The sequence below is a fragment of the Sturnus vulgaris genome, chromosome 4 (genome assembly GCF_052056855.1).
Source record: "Sturnus vulgaris isolate bStuVul1 chromosome 4, bStuVul1.hap1, whole genome shotgun sequence".
NCBI lineage: Eukaryota > Metazoa > Chordata > Aves > Passeriformes > Sturnidae > Sturnus > Sturnus vulgaris.
In genome coordinates, this window is record NC_142246.1 from 44950142 (window position 1) to 44968845 (window position 18704).

Here is an 18704-nt window from a genome sequence, read left to right on the forward strand (position 1 = left end):
GCAACAACAGAACAAAGCCTCTTACTCGATCATCAAGGCAATCAATGTCTGCATGCTTTTTTCTGCATAAAAAAGAGAATGGACTGTTCTTTGCATAGTTGTCAATTTTTCCAGCATGGGAAGACTCCTCTAATAGTTTAAAATATTCATTACAGCAGATGCTCTCAGCAAGTTTCTTTGGATGAACAAATGAAATCAACCTGAAAAAACACTGTTTGGCTGAATATGAGAATCACTAGTAAAATCAACAAACTATTTTTTTTCTCAAGTGTATCCTTCCCCTGTGGTATGAAGTATCGAGGAAAATTTATTTCATCAAATGTTGTGAACTAGTCACATGCATGGGATTTAAGCCACCCAGCCATGTTGCTGGTCCACTAGAGAAGACAAATCATGAGCTGAGTTAATGCCAAGACCCCCAAGACTGCTGAAATCATCTCATGCTTTACAGACCAAATTCAGTACCTGACATGTTTAAAAATATGAAATTATTTTAATAAGTTTGTTTACATTTCAAACAAATCAGCAAACACTGTTAAAATTCACTTAATCTCAAAATCACAGAATCAAATATTCTGTGAAAATACACCTTACAATTTGACAGTAATCCAACAGATAAAATAGTATCTGGAAAGATTCTACTGATTTCTGCATCTCACTGATAAAAAACATCCCAAGCTACTCAAGAAGTATACAGAAAACAGTTATGATTTAATCCTTTTCTCAAAACATCTTTTTGAAGTTACTTAGCAAAAATAAACAACTCTCAAAATAAATGATGCACAATTACAACAGGTCTTATAACCTGTAGTATAATCTGTAACAAATAAAAGTTGCTTATTTGACTGTGAACCTGGTTCCAGACCTGTAAATAAAGACTAGTGATAAAGTCTCTAGCTGCCACCATGCCCAGGGGAGATCTGCTGAACTAGACTTAATTTCGTCACGAAAACTTGCACAACAGTAACTCAGACACAAAAAAAGTAAATTACCATGACACTTCAGAAAAAAAGGATACTACAGTCGCTATAGCGAAAAGCATGTCAATAAGAATTTGTACAAAATATGGGTTGACAGATAAATGGTATTTTAGGAGAAAGCACATCAGAGATTTGTATTTTACCTTGTGAAAATCCATCATGTATGGCTACAAAAGGAAAAACAACTGTAAAGTTCAACAAAACTCTACAAGAGAACAACTATCTGCTTTCAGGGGAAAACAAACAAACAAAAAACCCCCAAAAGATATAATTCTGAAGCTGTTACGACTGTCCAAATCTGTGACTCAAGAAAGAAATCAAATGAAGCAACTGAGAACTGACTAACACTTCTCCCTCCTGCATGAATTTAAAGTGGAAGTTTTCACAGTTCCATTGAGGAGGTTTAACAGTCAGAAGAGTAAAGTGGGGCTGGGAAGAGTTTGATTAGTCAAACAGTCAGTGTTCTTAACAAAGTTTATTAATTGGTTATTTTGTGTCCTGAATGTAGGTGGTAAAAAGGGTAAACTGTAATACAGGGATAGCAAATGTCTTTTTTTTTTTTTCTTTTAATTAAGAGCAACTAAAATGTATTATTCCACTTTTCAGAATAAGCCCTTCTAACGCAAAGTTGATCACATTAATGATGCACTTTACAATAGCCCATGGAGACAAAGCAAATTAATACTTTGGCCTCTTTTGAATATCATCTTATCTGAGGCCTGGGGAGAAAGCAGAAGCTGCTAGTAATTAGCTGTGGCCTTTAATAATAAAATTACATTGATATTCCAATGTTAGATTTTCTAATAAAGGCATAGCTTCATGGTGTCAGAGGCACAAGAAGATACCAAAAATAGCTGAGTATGTCTTTAGCCATGACTGAGAAGCTTCCTGTTTTGTTTTATATAATAATCACAGCGCATGAAATTTTGACAACCTGGCATGTTTTGAACTTACTTTTATTTCACTCATTTTAAAGACCAAATGGCTGATAGTGTATAAAAACATTAAATGAAGGGCAGGTATGCAGGAATAGGAGATGAGATCCTTAAAGTGAAAATCTGAAGAACCTTCTCTTTTGAAACACAGGTTAGAAAAATACCATCATACTACATTAATGAAATTTTTATTCAACATCCAGCTCTTACATTTGATGGGGAAGGAGACAAACATATTTATTAAAGAAGCCAAAATAACAGAGTACTCCTCTACTGCTTTAGAACTGATGAATGCACACCCATTTCTCCTAGACTTTGTAAAAAATCAAAAAATTGGAAGGAACCCTTAGCAGAGCTCCTTATCAGGAAGGGCCAGCACAACCACTGCTCTTTCAGTTCTTCCAGGAATGGCTTATTTGTGTGCATTGAATAAGCAGATGCTAGATATCATTGGAGTACATCACAATGAACAAATATTGCCCACAGGCTGGGGCAGAACAGCAGCACACAGGCCCAATCTCTCTTAGCAGGTGTTCAAATTACACATTCTTAAAAGCTTAACACTTTGTCTGGATTCGATGTCATCCTCACTGCTAGCAAAGTTGGAAACAAAAACAGAAGTCATCAGTACAAAAAGAAATTGCTGTACGATGCTTCAAAGAACAAACAGCTTCCATGCTCCTCTTTATTTCAACAGAGATGATTAGTTAAGGTGCTTTAGGATTCTGCATGGCAGACATGCTGGCAGAAGTGGCCATTTAATAAGATCTGGAGTCTTTAACGGGTATATGACGGCAGCTCCCGAGACAGAACCCTGAACTGCTAGTTTCTGTAGCGGGGCATCTGTGGAGCAGGAGCTCCCTCTAAGGGGACTGAGGAGGAGACTGTCATCAGCTGTCCACCGTGAATTCTCTCATTCACCCTCAGTTCACAGCCATCCTGCAGCATCCTTATAGCTATCCTTGCTATGTTTTTAGAGTCATCAAGTCCACTGTGAGGTCTCCCATCATAATTCATGCCCAGATTTTCAAGCATGATTGTCAGCTTGGTCTGGTTCCTAGGAACCTGATGGAGAAAGTAAGTAACATTCAAGGATTAGGTTTGGTACCAACCAAGTCTTTTTAATCTAACATGGGGCAGTAGAAACACGAAGATTTTAAGTCTACTTAAGTCACATACTACTTTCATGTTGACTTCTGTCAGATCGCTAACCATTTAACTTCAAAGCACCTTGGTGAGACAGACACTCTCATTTTTACATAGGAGACATAGTCAACAGGAGTTTATCTAGACCTGGGATCATGTCAAGAGCCTCTTACTAGCACCAGCTCAAGATACACTTGTGCTGGCAAGGGTGGAAGCCATGACCTAGGTAAGTTTTACGGTATTTTATTTTTTATAAATACGATCTACAGTGGCATTGCAGAGGGAATCTTGAGTTTGGTTTTCCTTTTAAATTCTAAGTGATTAAAGAAGCACCAGGCTCCTGATTCTCACATCAAGCTCCTGAATGCCTTCAACCTTCACAGGATCTGATCAGCAACACCTAGAGCAACCCTGTAACATTTGCCCAGCACAAAGTAAAGCTCTTTCCTTACTAAATGTCACTCTTTTTTATTTAGCGGTTATATTTAGTATGAAAAAGCTCTTCAAAAGAAAACCATTAGCTGAAATTAGCTTTCAAAAAAAGTATTTTAGAGTAGGCTGATTGGGAAGTTGCTAGAATCTCCATTAACTCATTTTATGGTAGTCTGACAGAAAGCAGCAATAAGATCCAGCACTGAACTCGGTATTACTTTTCTCTTGACAATTTGATTCAACTGTAGATAAATCCTCATCTTTCTCTGTCCCCATTACACTGTCAAAAGTCAAGACTATATGAGGGTAGCGGTAAAAATCAGTTTTGTACTGTATTGAATGAAAACAGGAAAAAAATGAAAAATCAAGACAGTCTTTTTAGCTGAATTGCTTCAAGATACACTCAATCTAAGAGGACCGGTGTAACATTTTCAGACAATCCTTCAAGGAGCACAACCTGACTCTTAAAAACAAGATTAAAATAAAAATGCAGTAGATTATATGATTTGATTAGTGAAGTGAGATCTGCACATGAAACACATTTGAAAATCAGGCACCAGGCAACTAGTTTAAGTACTATAATTTTATACTACACAAGTAGGTATGTCAAGCACAACAGGACATTCTAGACTTTTAAACCAAATTTTCCTGTAAGAGACACAGCAATTTGTACAAACCTTGTAGAAGTTCCCATATGATTTGCGAATATTGATCCACTTTTTGGCAAAAGAAGGGTATTTGATACGGCTAATACGGCACTGGATGTTCAAAAATTTACTCATATCCCAAGATCTTAGAAAGTCAAAAGAGGAAAACATTAGTCATATATAATCCTGTGTTCTACAGGTTGCACAGTTGTAGAACTAAAAGCTGCGTTGTCTCTGGAGATCAGTAGAAGGAAAAGAGTTTAGGAAAAGCTCATTTGCTATAGTCATGGTAAATAATTTTTTAATATGAATTTGTTAATCATGGAGAAAAAAATAATTACGGGAGCACAACTTTCACCAGGATGGTTTCAGGTCCACAACAGTTAAAACAAAAAAAATAGCACACCAACTACTCCACCTACCACATCAACACTGAAAACTGCCAATAAATTAGATGCTTACACAGCCCTCAGTGAAGCAAGGACACCTTAAATCTTCCTGATTATTTGGGTATGCATTTATCTCTCTACTTGAGGTAGGCTATTGAAACTAGACTGCACCTAGTTTTATGAGAAACCAGATCTCTATGAAAATGTGAAGAAATTATAATCCTATTTATTTAGCAGCCCACCTTCCTGAAGGGAACCACCCCAACAAGTTTGTAAGCTGCAAGTTAAAGTAAAGTTTTTTTTCCCCATCTTCTCTAGCTGTCTATGCAATTTCAACTATACAACAGAGATTTCAATGCACCTATTTTCCTTAAGGAATTTCACAGAGGAATTTCACTGGAGGGGAATTATAGAGACATTTAGGCCCAGTAATATAACCAGTCCTGCATCAGCTTTGCTTTAGCATTTTCTTTTTTTTTAAATTTACTGTTGCTTCCAAAGATAGCACTGTAATTACAGGTTAAAAATTAAAAATTACAGAGGGTTATTTTCAGGTATTATGTGCTAGATATAAATGGAGAATTACAGCAACAACGAAAGATAAAATCTTCATGTCAGCATCACTCTGCTGCTTACAGACCACTAGGAAAGAAATGGCGCCATCTGATGGATTTAAGCTTCATTTTGAATAGTTCAGTTTAGCTTTAAGCTTCAATTAAAATAAAACCGGCAAAATGGGATTATCCCAATCCATCTTTAGCAATGCTCTCACAAATATTAAACATGGTTTTGCAGTTTTAGATTGTGCTGAAGGGGTGCATAAGGACATACCCATCGGTCAACATAGAATAGCTATACTTTGTTCCCAGTTCTCGTTGTCTCATCCACTCTATGACATTCTGCAGAACTTGAGGAAAAATATCAGCTTTATCAACAATGTCCTAAGAGAACAAAAAAAACAAACCCAAAAAGACAAAAACAAAAAACCAACAAAGTAAGGAACATTTTTTCATAAAAAAAATCCCTCAGCATTAAGTGTATAAATTGTATTGGTATATGGGCAATTAAAAAGTTGGCTTCATCAAAATCTTTACAAAACCATATTACATGTTAACAGATGACTGGACAGGGTTTTCTAAACTGAAAAAATAGCACCACAAAAGCACTGCTACAAGTGCCAGCCTCCTAATAGCTTCTGTAAAGGTAACAAGGTTAGTCAGCAGTTGAACTTGGATTAAAACCTTTGAGTTTTTAACCCAGGCTCCTTCTTAAGTCACTTATTGCAAGCTATTGCCATCCTAAGACTCTAAACTCTTCAGAATAAAAATCTTAGGAGAGGAACTGATGCAATTCAAAAGGTACTTTGCTCTACTAAAGATTAAATTTCTCCACGTGAATTAAAAGGTCATTTTCCCCACAAAGTGACCAATTTAGTGAAATCAGCTCTGTGATAATTGGGAGAGGGAAAAAACAAGGATTAAGAGAATAGGCCTTACAGAAAAATAACCATGAAAGACTACCATTTAAGGTAACCAGTCTGAAAACATCAACACCACATCCCTTTTTTTCCTATTTCTTCCTGAAGAAACAAAAGTGCAAATTACCTGGGTTATTCCTGTCAGACTGATGCAGAAGTCTGAAAGTTTGGGATTAATCTCTGGCTTCACATATTGCTGAAAGGTGTCCTCCTGTAACAGGAGAATCAATTGCTCAGCTGCAGCACACTATGCAGCCCGCAGGGCAACTTCTCTGGCTCACCTGCAGCCCAAAGGCAACAGCAGCTACTTGTCCTGCTGCAGGCAAAAAGGAGTGTGCACCTCCTGAGTCAGTGTAAGCCTCCTGATTAGCCATCATCAGATTCCTAACGGAACAGATAGCTTTCCGACCAGAACATGTCAGCCAGTAGGCACCAAGAGTGGGAATGAGGGAAAAATGAGTGCAAAAAAGCAGAGGATTTAGGAAAAGAAGAGTGAGAGTCAGGAAAAAAGAAGTGAGAGGCATGAACAAAACCTTATGGTTTTTAAGGTGGTATCTCTAAAGGTTCACCTGCAATTCAAAGAAAGCAACTGGCCACACACCTCAGAAGCTTCAGGCAAGTCCTACAATTCTGGATGCCCGCCAGGCAGAGACAAACAAAATCTCACTCTGGGAAACTGAGCAATACAAGAGTGAAGAATGAAGGCAAATTTCATGGAAAAAAGAAAGCCCCAAATCCCTGCTGTTATACAAAAACTTTTGGGTAGACAAAAAAACCCAAAAACCAACACTCTAAGAGCAATAAAAACAATCCTGGTAATCTGCACAATCCTTTTTCTGCTGTTAAGTCATACATGCAGTTATACTTTATTGTAGCATCACAATGATTACTGGAAATTCTCTTCCCATTCATTCTTCATAAATGAACCATTAGTCAGAGGTATGTACATATCCTCTGTTTCACTGCATCACTCAATTTCAGTTAAGCAGTGGGTGGTTTATCCTAAAAGAAAGTTGTACTGGAACAGAGCACTTGAGGCTAACAAATGCCTGCTAAGTATGTTAAAAATCAGGTTATACAGCTGTCAGTCTGTTTGGTACAATGTGGAAACAGCTGAGTCTGACAAGAAGTGGAGTTCACTTTCAACCTCACTTTCTAAACCTCTGCATTAGTGTCTTCTAGATTGCCTCAAACAGGATCACAGAAATTAATCATTTTTTATTTTTTTAATGAATCCCTTGAGTCCTAGAAATAGATTTGTAGGCTTTAAAGCAGGGAAAGAAAGAGCAGACACAGACAACTGAGAAATTCTTATCAGTAGAGGGAGTTGACAGCAGGAGAATGATCTACTTGGATGATCGTTTGGTAAATGCTTTCAGAAGAGAAAGTTTTGTTTGTACTTAAGAGGCACAGAAGATAATCCCTTACATAAAAAGTACACTATTTTTAATGAAGTTCAACATCTGCTTAAAAACTAACCTAGACATTCTGATGCAAACAAGTTACTTCAAAGAACAGCACAGCAACACAGCCATTAGATCACTTACTATTTCCAGGGTACGTGTATTTACTAAGACAACAGGAAATTCAATTATTTCATGTACAAATTCAGGTGGGTTTCCTTCTTCACATGTTGCTTCAAAGTCAACAACACATATGTAGTCATAGCAGCTGTCTCCATTAATGTATTCCTTCTGCATCAGCTTCTGTTTCTTGTAATAGTTTTTCAATCTCTTTTTCAGTACATCTTTCACTCCTCTGAAGAAATAGGGAAAGTGACAAAGATGGCACTCTTGTTTAATTATTTCCTTGTTATAGAACTGAAGCTACATTTAACATTTGAGAGTTCACCACTTATTAACCTTATTTTGAATACCAGCACTTGTGAAGTCTGAATTCCACTTTATCATAGAGGAGCATCATCCCCATTATTTACACTACATTATATCCCATTTTCTAGGATAATGCAGAGGCTGTGATACCCCCCACAATACAATACTAGAGATAGACTGGGAAGCATGACACAGAGACACTCTGCAGTCACCTCTACTTCAGCAAGACTTGGTATCCAAAGCCTTTCCAAAGCTCAAGTCTTTGTAGATTACTCCTGGTTGACCTCTGGCCCTGGAAGAAGTACTGCTTCACCTGTATTCCTCTGTGCCCTCTATCTGAAGTGTTTCATGCCTGAGGCCTTTCTGCATCAGTGGCATAGATAACACAGAATCCATCTTAAACGTCCACATTTTATATTTTTCTCAATTTAAATTTAAAATTGAGCTAGAACACCTCAATTAAAATAAAGTATTTGAGATTTCAGTTGTAAGAAAAACCTCCTGGTGAAGATCCTGCTTTTCAGGAGGTTTGTGGCTATAAATAAATTCACATGGCAAGTGATTAAAGTTACTTGCTGCATCCTTTTAATACAAATATTATAATATATGAGTGCATATGCCAGAACTATCATGTACCAAACCAGAGCTGAATAAATGCGGATAATTTATCCTTTCAAGGAAGTTATTTTCAAAATTATTCACTGCAAATGAAATCACAGAAGCTGTAAGAGATACATGTAGCAAGTGGCACTATTAGAAAAGCAGCCCACTAATCCACAAAGAACTGAAACCAAACTACTAAACATGCATTTGAGAACATCAGCTGCTTCTGCAGAGATAACTCTTCTTCACTCTGGTTTACTGATCTAGTTTAAGACAGTGACCAGTTCATTAAAAGCTGAGACAGTATGGGAGCTGATGGAGGGGGAAACTACCTCTTTCTTCACTAAACTTATAAAAAAAGTTGAAAATAGGAAACAATTGACTATCACAAAAACCTCAAAGGAAAGGATGGTGTGTGGTAATCTGCTCAATTCTCTACATTAGAACTGATGCACTATTTGTTTACAGGTAAGACATATTCTGACTTGACTTATTTGAATATATTGACAAAAGAAGCCTAGCTTGGGTAAAAGAGAAATTTTAAGCTTTCAGCGTTTACAACTATATTTAAAAGCTCACATAGAGAACTTACAATCTAAGAAAAGGCCACAAACATATCATAAGCTATTTGAATTCTGCTTTCAATTTTTAACTAGGCTAAATTTTTAAACGGCTAAACAGCTATAGAAATGTAATGTGTTTTACCAAAAATTTTCTCAAGTAATGGTAAGATTTTTTTCCTCATGGGGCACTAAATTAATTTAATCAATCAACTCCCCACCACTACTTCCTCATTCCTGCTGCCTACAGAAATAACATTTTTCTCAGCTGACCTTCTTTACAATATCTCAAGTTCGCCTGGCCACAGAATTGTTTTGCAGGTCATTTCCAGTACAGGAGGAACTACACTATATTCCGTTGCTTCTGCCCCAGTGAGCACAAATCCGGCTTATAATACATCCATTTTTTCACATTTTTCTAGCACATGCATTCACAGTAGCAAACGCTCCATCTAAAGGTATTTGTCTTAATTGATTATATCCCGAGCCCCATCACCAGAGTTTGTAGCAAGTATCAGATCAGTACTGAAAAAATATGGATGTTCTGAAGCAAGTTGCTATATGATGAAGGTCTGCAGCACCACCTGAGCACCTGAGGACCACTGCAGTTCTTCTTTCCCTCTTGACCAAAAAGTGATGAGAAATAACTTACAGTACCTTTCATTTCTTTGGGTTGCCAGCTGAGACAGCACATATTAAGCAGTATGCATTAATCCTATAACAAAAGCTGCAACAAAATTGCACATAAAACAACTGCTGTCTGGTGCTGTGTCTGTTTTTCACTTTCTGTTTTTTTAAACTTTAAAATAATCATCTGTCATGACTCTACTGCTCTCAAAGATAAATCAATATATTTACAAATAACCTGGTTTCAAGCTTGAACTCTGCGAGTTTACTTCTGAGCTCTTCTCTGGTCATTCTGTTGATATAACCATTGGTTACAGCAATTTCTTTGTAAATCGGATCACTGAAGTCGTTTGAACTGGCAGCTGAGGTTTTGCCATTAGTTTCTTGATCACTGATCCTACAATGCTGCCTACCCTAGAAGATAGAGAAATCAGGAAGTAATTTAAGAAGGTCAAAACAAAATGCTTGAGCATTTCACACGATTTTTTGGCACCGGGAACGAAGTAGAGCATCACACTGTTACCCGTGATCAAACTGCGTGAACTTAGGGAAGAGAATCAATTCTAAAGCCTGCTCTGAAGCACTGTTTTCCTAAACAGCAACAAAAAGATTAAAGGGACACCAATGCATGTGTCTTGAGCCATGCCGAAAAGCAGCTCTTGGAGACAAAAGTTGAATACGCAATCTAATCTCAAGAGGAAGAGTTCTCTGGCGCAAACGGGCAAAGCCTTCACGAGCAGCGAGATTTCTCTCGACGACTGAATTAAACAGAATGCACACTGACTGGAACACGCGGGCCGCTGCCCAATACGTGCAAGATAAACAAAGCAATAAACAAGAGGAAAAACTACGTGCACTTCGGCTCCCGACCGCTGTTCGCGGCCTGCGTGGGGCGCACATAGCGCGGCCTTGGGCAGGCTCGTGGCACCGGCGGCGTTCCTCGGGGAGGGCGAGCCCCGAGCAGCCCCGAGGCCCGAGGCGGACGGGCAGCCGGGCCGTCCTGTGAGAGCGGGCTAGGGGCCGCCACCTGGGGCTAGCACCGCCCGGCCGCACAGCCCCTACCGTCCCGCGCACTCACCGGCGGGCAGGCTGCGGGGGCAGCCGCCGGCTCATCCCTGGCGGCCTGTGGGTGGTTCTCGTTCTGCTCCTCCATGGTGGCGACGGGAACCGACAGCAGGGACGGCGGCCCGTCGGGGGCGGGAGAGCGCGGAACCCGCCCCTGGGCGGAGTAACGGCCCCGCCACGGCTGCCGCGTTCGTGCGGCTCCGCGAGACCCGAGGAGCTGCGGCTGCGGCTCCCGGCGTTACCCTCTGGCATCTAACGCTGTCGTGGGTATGTGCCATGCGTGCCCGGGCCGCCTCACCCCCGGCTGTCCCGTCAGCCGCAGCACTGCCGCCTCCTGCGCCTGCCTCAGCCCTCCTGGGCTTCTGCCCAGCAGTTCCCTCGGGTTTTGGGGTCACGGCAGCTCTCTGGAAGCTCTCTCCGTGTAACGGTAAACACACACTGGGCAGACACCTCATTTATGCCTCTGTCCGCCTTCTCTTGGCACTGACTTTGCACAGAGCTCGCGAAACACAGACCTGGGACACCCGTGGCGCGTTGGGCGCCCGGTCGCAGACATCAGAAAGATGCAGCTGACCCCTAGCCCCTTCCTGCCAGGGAATTTGCCGTGCCTGCTGTTCCCCATATCCCTTAATCCAAAGTCAACAAGCATGGTGAGGTGGGTAGCACCAGACATGTAAAGCTCTTTGGATCTTCTTGGCGAGGAGGTGAAGGCAAAGGGGTGAAGCCTCTCTATCCATCACAGGTCAGTTTATTTTCCACTGGTGCTTCCTACAGTCCTGAAATGCAGTCCAGTATCCCTCAGTGATAGAGGCCGATGTGTACTGACACCCAACTAATGCAACCATACCAATACCTCCACATGGGCCAGCCACTAAACAGCCCAGAATCTACTCCCTGCAGCTGGGGCCCCAGCACTCACCCTCAGTCAGGCATCCCCTCTCACTCTGGCACACCAGCATCGCCTTTCCTAGACCTGCTGTGCAGCATTTGTCATCTTTGGTGGATGTGCCACAGAGATCCATCTCGTCTTCTCCACACTGAGTGATGACAGAAGTGAGACACACAAGTGCTTGGGGCTATGTGCACGTCCTGGTTTTGGCTGGGAGAGTTAGCTTTCTAAGATGCTGCTGCAGTGCTGTGTTTTTTGGATTTGGTATGAGAATCCTGTGGATAATACACTGATGAATTAGTTGTTGCTCACTCTAAGTTAAGCCTTTCAGTCTCTTGTGCTCTGTCAGTGAGAAGGTGCACAAGCTGGCAGGAAGCACAGTCAGGACAGCTGACCTGAACTGGCCAAAGGGATATTCCATACCATGGAACATTGTACCCAGTATATAAATAGTGGGGAGGAGAAGGAGTTAACTGGGCGCTGCTGATACTCATCCCCCATCACTGGGGGAGGGGCTGGGCATCAGTCAGTGAGTGGTGAGTAACTGTACTGTGCATCACTTGTCTTTCTTGGGTTTTATTCCTCTTTCATTGCAATTACTATCATTAGCATTATTATATTTAATTTGGTTCCATTATTAATTAAACTGCTTTTAACCCATGGATTTTACATTTTTTGCTATTTTCCTTCCCACCAGGAGGTGGTGGTGGTGAGTGAGCAGCTGTGATGATGCTTAGTTGCCAGAGGGGGTTACACTGCAGCAGTGGGATTTGCTCCCGTTTTTAATTCACCTTCCTGGTGCTGCCACAAGCCCCTGTTGCCAAGCAGAGGACCGCCTGCCCTGCTACTCTGCCTCCAAAACCTGCTTTGAACGTGAGCAGGGAATCAAGCCTTCCACAAATGCAAACAAGATGGTACCAACGAGAAACACTGAGCTGGCCTCACAAACTCATAAAATAGCTTAAAAGGTAGTGGGGGAAAAAAGCTGCTCCTCAGAAATCACCTGCCTTGCTGGAGTGGGCAATGGTTCATAGATACTAAATAAGGGGCTCCATGCTCAGATTCACTCAATGGCAAATCTCTTCGTGACTTTGCTACAGCACAGATCTACAGCTAGGTGCAGACCCTTCCAGAGCTAGAGCCCAAGGAGGCGCTGCAAGAAGAAAAACAAATCACACAGCCAGGACCCTCCTGGAGATTGAGATCACTTTTATTTTCAGTCATTTTGGTGAGGATGTGTGGGCAAGTGTGGGTATGGTATGTGTATATCTGGGCATGCATGTGTGTGTGTGCAGAGTCCTGCCCAGTCATGTAGATTATATGAATACGTGCAATTACAGTCCATGAACTGAGCCATGAAGCGTGTGATGAGTGCTACACTGAGGCCCAGTTGCTTGCCTCTTCTTGTGCTTACTGCAGTGCAGCATCTCCACCTCCTGGCACTGACGTTCCAAGGATGCCAACCCAAGATCCCATCCAAAGAGCGCCAAGAGGAACAGAGTTCCGGGATCTGTCTCTGCAGGAGTGAGTCAGTGGATTTTCATCTCACTTAGTGAGTTCCCAAGTAACATTTGCGGTTCTCTTTGACACAACCGAATCTAACTCCTCACAGTGAGGAGCTTCAACTGCTTTGACAAACTTTAACTGCCTCAGAGTTACAACGCGGAAGAGAACAGGGACCTCACATAAGCTACAGTACAGCCAAGTACATCTTGAGTTCCTGGGAAAGCAGCGCCCAAATACACTACTGAGTTATACAGCCACCATGAAACTGTGGCATGGGGGATGCTGCAAAAAAGATGACCCATGCTTCTGCAGCCCCCAGTCTCTTCCATCTAATCTGAGAGACCATAAGGCAGGGTAAATCCCAAACTAGGCTCTATTTCAGTTTAACTTTTTAAAGCTGAATCCCCCAAGCTCAGAGCAAAGACAATGCATAAAGAATAGCACTGCCATGAAAGGAGACTAGTCAAAGGCATTCTGGCCTTATGGCAGACTAACAACAATTTTACTTCTCTGACTTTTTTGCTTATAGCACAGTTAAAACAGAGGTGTCCCATCACCCAGGACCCTCTGCAGTTGCCAGAAGACTCCAAGTACTCCAGTAAGCCCTAAAATTACCTAGATGTGCAGCATTACCCTTTGCACTCACTCACTCACCTCTACATATTTGGATGCTGCTTAGTCACATTCAATTCCTCAAAACCCAGAAGGCAAAGCTGCTATCCTGGGAGTTTCACTTGGACGGATGCAAGTTTGAATCCCAGGTTTTGCTTCAGTGTGTAACACAAGGTACTCCAGGACATCTTCCAGCTGCTGAAAGTCCTGGAGTGCAAAGCAGCTTGCTAGCTCTGCTTCCAAACCTGTCTGAATTAGTTTCAGCAGGAAATCAAAAACCAGTCAAGCAAGGGGTCTGCAAACCAGTAAGTAAAACCAGTAGAATCATCTTGAGTGAAGTAGGCATCTAGGAGATTGCCAGGAGATTCTCCTCCTATTCCGAAGGAGTTAAATTCATTGTCAGCTCCACAGGGAGACAGCTGATGCCCCAGTTCTTTCTGACCTCTTTATAAGACATCTTCAGTAAAGGCTGCAGAGTGCTGCTCCACAGAGGCCTTAGTCATCTCTAACAGTCTGGTAACTCTCCAAGCAGGGACGAGAACAGGAACATAATACATATTCTGAACTCGGGTATCTGCTGTTAGGGCACTGCATTCAAGCCCTCTTTCCTTGTGGCTTTGGTTCACAAAAAATGACAGATCCTTCAAAAATACAGGCCCCTCATTCCTGGGGCTCAGGGATATTGAGTGGAGCCTGAGGCAGGAGCTCAGCAAAGGGACACTGTATGAGGATCCCAGGGTGCATCCTTAAAATCAAAAGTAATATGAGCCGCTTGATTTGGTTCTCCTGCATGGATCTCCCACCTGGCAACTGCAAAGGAGAGATGTTTCTGAACTGCATAGAAATTTAAATGACTTTTGCATATAAAAAAAATTTGGATGAAAACACAGTTACACCAGTTACTAAACAGTGGGTGGATGAGCAATCATCATTTTGTATTAAATAGCTCCAACTAGATTGATCTCAATACTGCCACACTCCCAGCATTACAGTTTCAGTGCACTGCAGCAGCCTGAGTGCCTGCAAAGGCCAAAGAATCTGCAAAGGCCAAAGAATGCTCCCACGGAGGCGGCACACCCTGGCAGGAGGGCTGCGGTCCCAAGGAGCAGGCTGTAAGACGTCTGCTCTGTCCTCTCACTCCTTCAACGCTCACGCATCCCAGACCAGATGGGTACACTGGGAAACAGACCTCCGGCTGGAAAAGGATTCCAGTTTGTGGTTTCTTTACAATGTGGTTTCCAGGCAACGCCACAGCAACAAATCGCTAGTTTCTTCCTATGGAGAATGGAAAGAGAGATAAGCAGCAGCAAAACAGGAGGAGAAGGCTGCCTAGCATGTGAGGTGACAATAGGGAATGCTCTAACACAAGTACTCCCTGTACCAGGCATGTTTCATGGGCAGCAGGACTCAGGACAAGGGCGTTTCCTGGCATTACTCCTGAGCATCATTCAAAGATCTCATCTCCCTTTCACCTCCTCCAGCCACCACAGACAATTTTGAGTCTCCAGTTTATCCACAGCAACACAGATGCACAATCAATTAATTATTCTCCCTGATGTAAGAAGGTTCATTGCCAGAGGTAGCAGGTCAACACATGAAATCTGAGCCCAAGCTACCCTCTCAAGCTGGAATGATACCCTGAAGGGACAGGAAGCTGACTGAGCTGCCAGCTTTTATTTGACAGCTTTTCCCCCGAAGTAAGCTACATGGCTTGATTTCTTCTACCTGGCCTCTGGATCTCCTGCTGAAATGGATTCTGCCCTGCTTTCCCAGCATTAAGTTCTTGCTAATGGGAAGATTTACAGCCTTGCACATAAGGCTGGCATTTAAAGGATCAGAAACCAAGGAAGTATCATCTATGCAAGAGCAGCAGGTCCTAACAGGACACATCACTGTCTTGCAGTGGTGGGATTGCCTGCTGACTTGTACCACCCATCCCAGCTCTGCCATCACAGCCCAAAGTGTTAGGAGCTGTACATTAACACAAGTATTTTAAGTCTCTCATCTCTCAGGCCTCCCCCAGCATTTGATGAAAGGATCCTGGCTCTGGAAATGCCTGCCTCTTATTGAATTACACTAAATAAATATTTGCATGGAGCAGGACTCAGACAGCACAGTTACCAGGCCTCAGCTGCAGGGCACAGACTAACAACAACATCTTAGAAGTCCTCAAAGCCACATAGCTGGGGAGAAAACAGAACTTTGGAACCAGTGCTCAGCCTGCCCTTTCCCACATTTGGAGAGGGAAAATGGCTGCTCATGAAGCATGGCTGCTGGCCCAAGGGGATCAGGATCAGTTTGTACCACACAGACAGACTGTTTCATCAGATCTCTGCACAAAGATGTCTGGGTGGCTTTCCTAGGAGGATGACAAAGATCTAGATTTTTAGTGCTGTGGTGGACACAATGCACGGAGAGTACCACAATGGCAGTACCAAAGCTTCCAGAGGTGGCAGACCAGCAGCTATTCAGGGATGATGTTAACACTAGGGATAAGAAATAGCATGTGCCAGAGGCACACTGACTGCCCTGCATAATCACAGCACATCCTCACCACTTCATAGCACAACATATGTGAGCACACTGGGCAGGAAATGTGTCCCAGCCTGCTTCTCTGCCAGCCTCCACTCAAGACTGCTGCATGGGACACAGCCAACTGTTTTGTGGTGGAGCAATTTTAAAGGCTTCACAGTACAAACCCGCTCCCCAGCAAAGCCTTGGCCAACTGCCACAAAACTCACTTGTCTAGGAACAAATCCAGGGAATCCCGCTACAGCTCATTTCAAGAGACCTTCCTCCAAGCAGGTCTGAATTAAATGGTATACTAAGGATATTTTTACATTCATCATGAGATCCAAATGGGTTTTCAACACGTGATCAGTGGGTCCACAGAAACCTATTCCCAGTGTTTTCCCTCTGGCCAGCGGCCCTGCCATCTGCAGCAATCATTTTCCTTCATGCCTTGTCATCTCCAATCTCCAGATGACTTCATCCATTCCAGCCACGAGGCCCCCACCTGGGAGCTGCCCCTGCCCCACAGCATTTCTTTCAGCATCCAAAGTCCCATTGATCCCCATCAGCATCAACTCCACAACTGGACAGATGGGAGCAATGCAGAACATCAGCCATGTTCTGCCCAGTGGAAAACCTTTGGCACCAGCAGTGACAGTTTATCTGGAAGAGGAAAGGATAAAGAAAAAGTAATATAGCAGGGTTCATAGTGCTTGTGATGAACAACCTGACAAAGGATTTTCTCTAGGCTTCTAAATAGGGAGCATGAAGTAAAGTAAAAGTAACACAGGCCTTTTTGAGAACACAAGTTTCCCGCCAGCAGAGTGACTGTGAAACAGGGATACAGTTAACAGACGTTGTGGAAGGCAGGCTAGAGGACAAGGAGGATAGGAGGCATAGCCTGACAATACAGTACAACAAAAATGGCACCTACAGGTTAGAAATATGCTGTGCCAAGTACACACACACACGGGAGAACCAAATGAATAGGCAGTAGCAACCTGTGGCTCAGTGTCAGAGCAGCTTTTCTGACCCAGGTGGGCACTTCAACCTCACCTTCACACACAGCTCAACAACCACCCATCACTGAAGTATTCTCTACCAGGAGTGGTATTTTGGAGTGGGAGGGTACTGAACAGAGAGAACAGCATCTAAAGCTACTGTCAAGACACTGAAGTGACAGTAACAGGCATTCACATACAGCACAGCAGCAGACATCAGCAAGACACTCACATGCTCCTCTAAGCTCCCTACCAAATTCCCTTGTGCCAGTCAAATTAGAACAGACCATGGCTGAATTTCTGTTTATCTGGAAAAGCCATGGATCAAAAAGCCAAGGCATTGGCTGCTTTTATGAGTGTTGTTCCACATTTTTCCCACCACAATACAGCTCTGTTTTCCAAGCACACTCCCACTTTGTGAAGTGAAGTACATATAGGCTATAGATATAGATACAGAGGGCAGGGCTCCTGTCTGGGGGGACCTCACCAAGTTGGAGGACTGGACCAACAACAGTGCTGTAAAATTCAACAAGGACAATTGTGTAACTCTACTCCTACAACAAGACAATCCTATGCATCACCACAGCTTGGAGCTGTGCTGGCTTGGGATCTGGTGGAGAACACGTTGAACACAAGCCAGTAATGCATCTTATGGCAATGAAAACCAAGTTAATAAAATAGTAAGGAAGACTCAGATGGATCAAAAGGAAAGACGTTGTGTCCCAGAATAAAGTCTGGAGAGGTGGTAGCACCTCCATCCTTGTCATCCAAGGATGACACCCTTACCTATACAAGGAACCTGACCTACCTGGGAGAGTTGTCCTGCTTGGCAAGGGGCTGTACAGAAATCTCCTGAGGTCCCATCCTACCAAAACTCACCTATGACTGCATTATCTCCTGATCTGTCCTGCCCAATGTGTGTCTTGCATCTGCCACAACACAGCTCAGAGAACACCTCAGCCCATTTCATTGTACTTTTTATCCTCTGAGTGGGCTGTCTATAGCCACAAACAATTAGAACAGTCCCCAGGCTGTGGGGCTGCTACTATCCAGAAAGAACTGCTTAGTGAGGAGATGTTTTACGTAGGATTTCTGGTGTCTACTGACAGGGGATAAGTCTGCTTTCTGGTCTCACTTAGAACAAGGGCTGATCGCAGTAGGAGTGGGGGGGTAAACCAAGGCAACATTAACTCGCTCGCTGCCGTTCTTGGGACAGATGATTTCCGTCAATCCCTCTGGTCTCGGCTGACTCAGCAGTTCTCCTGTGAATAAAGGAAAACAATGAAAACTTTTAAGAATCAGCAAGGCAGTTTTTTATTTTAGCATGCCCTTCCTCTCCCCTTCACCAGGTAAACATCCATGAGAGATGCAGGAGAGCACTGCAAGAGGGCTTACTGGTCCTGCAATGCAAGCAGGTACCATACACGTAACCATGGGGAGTGTCCTGAGTACAGCTTGGAGAGATTGTGCTCCCCACGCATGTAATATATGC

General features: G+C 42.8%; 2 protein-coding genes across 16 annotated transcripts in view; both read right to left on the reverse strand.

The window, feature by feature from the left end:
• MFHAS1 (multifunctional ROCO family signaling regulator 1) overlaps positions 1 to 18704 on the reverse strand; it is a 105861-nt gene that overhangs the window by 57509 nt on the left and 29648 nt on the right. For 6 of the 12 annotated variants that reach the window (XR_015803228.1, XR_015803233.1, XR_015803232.1 and 3 more), the window contains exons 2-3: positions 18348 to 18474; positions 13743 to 14975 (exon numbers count right to left, since the gene is read on the reverse strand). Coding sequence is in view for 4 of the 12 variants with exons in the window: in XM_088163747.1 (XP_088019873.1) it covers positions 14843 to 14975; positions 18348 to 18474 (260 nt within the window). In the remaining 8 variants the exon portion in view is untranslated. Of the gene's footprint in view, positions 1 to 12774; positions 18475 to 18704 lie in introns of those variants that run through there. The other 6 variants (XR_015803234.1, XR_001403963.2, XM_088163747.1 and 3 more) reach the window with 6 other exon arrangements.
• ERI1 (exoribonuclease 1) lies at positions 1919 to 13883 on the reverse strand. 4 transcript variants are annotated; one of them, XM_088163752.1, is made up of 7 exons: positions 13743 to 13883; positions 9867 to 10042; positions 7554 to 7764; positions 6134 to 6217; positions 5361 to 5470; positions 4171 to 4285; positions 1919 to 2980 (listed from the first exon to the last, which is right to left on the reverse strand). In XM_088163752.1, the coding sequence occupies exons 2-7, from the start codon at positions 9917 to 9919 to the stop codon at positions 2738 to 2740; spliced, it is 816 nt and encodes a 271-aa protein (XP_088019878.1). In that variant the 5' UTR covers positions 9920 to 10042; positions 13743 to 13883; the 3' UTR covers positions 1919 to 2737. The 4 variants fall into 4 exon arrangements, with proteins under 4 accessions (XP_088019878.1, XP_014743758.1, XP_014743759.1 ...); XM_014888272.2 differs by lacking the exon at positions 13743 to 13883 and adding an exon at positions 10707 to 10837; XM_014888273.2 differs by lacking the exon at positions 13743 to 13883 and adding an exon at positions 10707 to 10795 and having other exon boundaries at positions 9867 to 10037.